Source organism: Hibiscus syriacus, unplaced genomic scaffold (genome assembly GCF_006381635.1).
Source record: "Hibiscus syriacus cultivar Baekdansim isolate YM2019G1 unplaced genomic scaffold, ASM638163v2 tig00110391_pilon, whole genome shotgun sequence".
NCBI classification, from domain to species: Eukaryota; Viridiplantae; Streptophyta; class Magnoliopsida; order Malvales; family Malvaceae; genus Hibiscus; species Hibiscus syriacus.
The window spans coordinates 729,691-735,151 of NW_024062719.1; the positions used below are offsets into that span (position 1 = coordinate 729,691).

The window sequence follows — 5,461 nt, forward strand, 5'->3', positions numbered from 1 at the left end:
AATAGGGATGGACTGCCGGGGATGTCAGCGAACATGGCTTAACCAAACTTAACTAGGGTTAGATTGTGAGCTAAGCAATAAAAAAAAGTTCAAATCTGCAGATGAGTTGACTATCAACAATGGAGTGCCCTAGTGCAGAACGTACCTTGTCATGTACACAATGAACATATGCATGAACTATTGTTCATTTCATCATTGTAATGATTAAAGATTGAACAAGGGAGCTGAAAGTCCATTGAAAATTCTTATGGAGGAGATTCATTTCTCTTTGATATTTCACAAATAACATATCGGATAATGCCATATTAAGTTACAGATGTTGAAATTTGAATCCGGGATTAAATATTAAACTATATGTGCACAGTTTTTGCACATTGCATAATACAATATCATCCACATAACATGGAAACTGGACTTCTTTTTTCCTTTGCCTAAAGTTGACAATGTGAATGGTTGACCTTTCTTTAGACTAATGAAAAGTGATTTCATAACTCCACAGCATAAAAGCAACCAATAGAACATAGACTAATGTGATTTACGGAAAATTGAAGGAAATCCCTTTTTTTTTCATTCATAAAAGGTCACAGTGCTTTAAACCTTTTGCTTTACTTAGTTTTCTCTTTTCTTAATAATGAAGCAATCAAAATATCACGAATTCCGAACATGAAACACGGATATGGAAGATAAAAAATGAATTATTTTTTTAATTAATCTAGAAAATAGAAGAAGAAAATTCAAAGGGTGCAATCAAGCTTACATATTTGATATGCAGATGAAGTTGACTTTGGCATATCAGGCCAAGACAATGATCATGTGCCCAGCAAATCATGGCATAAGTAGCCATAATAAAAATGTTAAAGATTAGACCAAACTATATGAGAATAAAAAAAAATTAAATAAAGATGCTGTGTGCATGAACCAAATGGGAACCAGAAAAAGAACAACTAGACAAAGTCTTTGTTAAGCACAAAATAGAAAATTGTGTATGAAGTTGACTTTAGCCATGGAGAGCCAACTTAGAGTTGTAGTGGGGTCTGAAGAGGAGTTATTATTCTAATTGAGTAAAAAAAATTAAGTTAGTCGAGTTGTTGAGTATTATTTAATGTTTTAAATTTTATTTGAATTTTTTAATCAAATTTATGAAATTTAATTCAAATCAAACCAAATATTATTATTCTGCTTTTGATTATAATATTATGGTACTAATCAGTTTCAAGTTAAAAGATTATCATTAATCATATACAATATATTTGTTAATATTCTTTTTTGTATGTATGAGTAAGATTTATAATGTTTTTTATTAAATTAAATTTGAAATTATAGATTATATTTATAATGTTATTTTTTAAAGAAGATACTTAAGGACAAAGAATTTATGAAAATATAAATGAGTCAAGTAACTAATGAAAAAAAAGAATTTACGAAGAATTACCGTTAGAGGACCGAAATGAATAATACAAAGTTCAGGGGCTTCGATGAAAAAATAGGAATTTTTTTGTAATTAAAGAATTAAAGTTGCACATGTATTCTACATCGATTCAGGTGTTTGTGGTTTAAATTTGATTAAAAATGGACTAAGATGAAGGAGGAACCGAAGAAACAAGAAAATTAGAACCCAAATCACAAAACAATTAAATTACTTAACTAAACCTAAAGATCAAAAATGATTATAAATTTTAATATTCAATTTTTCTATTGTTCAAACTCCATTCGAATTTGAAATTTAGGTTACTAATCCGAGTTATCTCGAATATTTCGAATAGTCCAAACGAATCAATTTTACTCATCTTTAATTTGAAGACTCTCTATGTAACCTTCAAAATTTCTCCCCATATTTACAGTCTCATCCACTTCTCATTGCACTTAAAAAGCTTAATTGTTTTTGCTAAGCTGATAATCAACAACAGGATCATGCAAAAGTATATGAAGATATATATAGGCCCATCTCCATGATTAAAATAGGAACATATCAATAAAAAAGATGTGCAAGTCTCTGAATTGAAACCCTTTTTTATACTGTATCTTACCAAACTAGAATATATATATATATATATATATATATACATCAGTAAAATCCTGATAAAATATACTGGTGTAGGCTATGTTATTTTTTAAAGAAGATACTTAAGGACAAAGAATTTATGAAAATATAAATGAGTCAAGTAACTAATGAAAAAAAAGAATTTACGAAGAATTACCGTTAGAGGATCGAAATGAATAATACAAAGTTCAGGGGTTTCGATGAAAAAATAGGAATTTTTTTGTAATTAAAGAATTAAAGTTGCACATGTATTCTACATCGATTCAGGTGTTTGTGGTTTAAATTTGATTAAAAATGGACTAAGATGAAGGAGGAACCGAAGAAAACAGAAAATTAGAACCCAAATCACAAACAATTAAATTACTTAACTAAACCTAAAGATCAAAAATGATTAAAATTTAATATTCAATTTTTCTATTGTTCAAACTCCATTCGAATTTGAAATTTAGGTTACTAATCGGTTATCTCGAATATTTCGAATAGTCCAAACGAATCAATTTACTCATCTTTAATCTGAAGACTCTCTATGTAACCTTCAAAATTTCTCCCCATATTTACAGTCTCATCCACTTCTCATTGCACTTAAAAAGCTTAATTGTTTTTGCTAAGCTGATAATCAACAACAGGATCATGCAAAAGTATATGAAGATATATATAGGCCCATCTCCATGATTAAAATAGGAACATATCAATAAAAAAGATGTGCAAGTCTCTGAATTGAAACCCTTTTTTATACTGTATCTTACCAAACTAGAATATATATATATATATACATCAGTAAAATCCTGATAAAATATACTGGTGTAGGCTATGTCTCACATGTTGATAGGCATTAAATGAGTAAAGGTAATGTTTTAATTAAGGTTGTAATAATATATATGGGAGGTCAACTTTGAACAGAGCTTAAGTTTTTTCATGGTGTGTAAGCATGACTTGGCAACCGCATCATTGCTGAGTATCTTCATTTGAGAGTCAACTTAAGACCAAATGGTCTTGAATTTTTTCTATAAATAAATACATAAATATGTTTATATATATATATATATATACATATGCCGTTCTCCAGTGTGTCTCTATATGTGCATGAAAAGGACATTAACATCAACTGTTCACCAGAGAAAAAAAAACCTAACCTGCTTGCTCTAGCATTAGCCATTAGATGATGAAATGATTAATCTGTTTAAGTCAACAAATCACTAAATGCTGCATAATAGGATAATGTTCCACTCAGAAATCCTTTTCTAATTTGCCACACAGTACAGAGATTGCAGTACAGATTGCAGATATCGCTTAATTTAATCAACAGGCTTGAAATAAATCAACTACAAAATTGGTGACAAATGAGATTCCAATTCTAGATATCAGCCTTTGAATATCTTATCAGAAAGAAGGTTCATAATACTAAAATAGGTCAAAAAGTATGTGTTATTTGTTTTTGAAAAAAGGGATAGTTTTCCCTTAGAACTTGAGGTTCTAATACCCTAAAAACACACAGTATTCGTTAAAGAATAATACTATTTGTTTAATCGATTCTTCGATAAAACAGTGAAAACATGCAGTATAATAATCTCTTGCTTGTCCTTTCGTTAATGGCCTATAAATGGTTGGTCAGTCTTGAGCAGCTTACAATGTACAAAATAGTAAAAACCTAACCCTTGTTTTTCAACTGCCTAGATATGAAGACTTTCTTCTCTTTCATCATCTTCTGCTTTCTGCTCCTGGTAAGCAAAATCAATAATTCATCCGTTTCTCTCTTCCTGTTAATTGAGTTGAGCAACTCGAATTTAATTCGATCAAAACTTGATTAATGTGTGATTCGGGTTTCTTTCCCTCAAACTCGAGATTGACTTGATCTCTTAACGAGTCAAGTCGAGTAAAGTCAAACGTGACTCGAAAGGATAATAAAAGGCTCGTTAATTTCTTTAGGGTTGATTATGTATTGTTAAAAATCTTTTTCCTTCCAAGAATGATTGTAGTATGTTGGTTTGTTGTACTTATGGATTGTTACTTTCGAGTTTAGAATTTGAAATTGCTTTTTACATTATTTTGATCAAAATTGTTAATTTATGATTATATTAAGCTCATATGGTATCATTAGATTTTATATATTTTTAAAAAAACAAGGTAAGAAGCTTAAGGAGCAAAAAGTTAAGTTAAGCAATGAGTCAAATAACGAATTTTTTAACAAACACGAGTCGAGTAAATTTTATCGAGCTTATCAAGTATCGAGTTAAGTCGAGCACGAGTAAACAGTTTTTGAGTCAAGTAAAATATTTTTGATTTGCTGAATAAGCACCCTACTTCCTATACATCAATTATGTTAATCTGGTGTTTTTCTTTTCTGCAGTTTGTGCATCTCAGCCATGCAAGAAAAGAACCAGGGGAGTACTGGAGAAGTGTGATGAAAGATGAACCAATGCCCGAAGCAATCAAAGGGCTAATACATGAAGATCCGAAAGGTTCGGCCATGGATTCCGGCAAGAAAATGAAACAGCTCGTCAGAGATTTCGACAGTCGGCATAGCCTTATAATATACCACAACAGCCCCGAGTCTAAGCAACAGGACAAGACATATGCCAAGAAATCTGATATAAAGAACTAGACAGAACAAGTATTTGTCTGATCCAGCTGGTAGTCTGCTTGGTTGTTGTGATTAGAATTTTAGAGCAATCGAAAACACTAGCTGTTTCTATGTGGGACTAAACATGGATCTTTCCATAGTTATTTTTCAACCTTTCGTCTTCAGCTAGTTTCACTATAGAAAGAATTTTTTTTCTTCCTTATCTTAACCATAATTAATTAAATATTGATTAAGTATTAACCGTAATTAATTAAATATTGATTAAATATTGAAAATACTATCCACGAACATAAATAAAAAATGACTGTCCCTTGTTCCCATATGTAATGGGGTAAGGGGGAGGTAAGATAATAGGCTGCCCCCAACACTAGGTTGAGAGCAGCTTTCGTAGGAGACCTCCGAATTATGAAAATGTCCTCTATGGGACTCGATCCCACGACCTCAAGGTTAAGAACTTTATGCTCTACCAACTAAGTTGGATGGTCATTTTATCCACAAACATAAATCATGTATCTAAATTCAATTTGAGGGTCTCAGCATGATAACAAATAAAGTGACATCTTGATCAGCTGTGGTGATGTCAAATCCAACCAAAAAAATAAACAAAAATAATGAACAAATGATCGAAAATATATCATAAAGGCAGAAGAAAACGTGTCATAAAGGCATAATTATTAAAAATAAAAAAAATAATAAAAAATAAAGATTTGCTATAATAAATCAAAGAAAAACAATGAATACTAACGGTCGGCAATCAGCATCAAGGTTAATGCATTCTCCGATTACGAAGATAAAGAAAAAAAAAGAGATTAACGACATCTAAAGAAAAATATTTAAAA

At 30.5% G+C, this 5,461-nt stretch overlaps 1 protein-coding gene across 1 annotated transcript; it reads left to right on the forward strand.

The window, feature by feature from the left end:
* The first annotated feature begins 3,638 nt into the window (after window positions 1–3,638).
* On the forward strand, window positions 3,639–4,745 carry LOC120123222 (organ-specific protein P4-like). The gene is made up of 2 exons (XM_039142152.1): window positions 3,639–3,762; window positions 4,389–4,745. Exons 1-2 carry the CDS (start codon window positions 3,718–3,720, stop codon window positions 4,641–4,643), a joined length of 300 nt encoding a protein of 99 aa, XP_038998083.1. The 5' UTR covers window positions 3,639–3,717; the 3' UTR covers window positions 4,644–4,745.
* The last annotated feature ends 716 nt before the right edge of the window (window positions 4,746–5,461 follow it).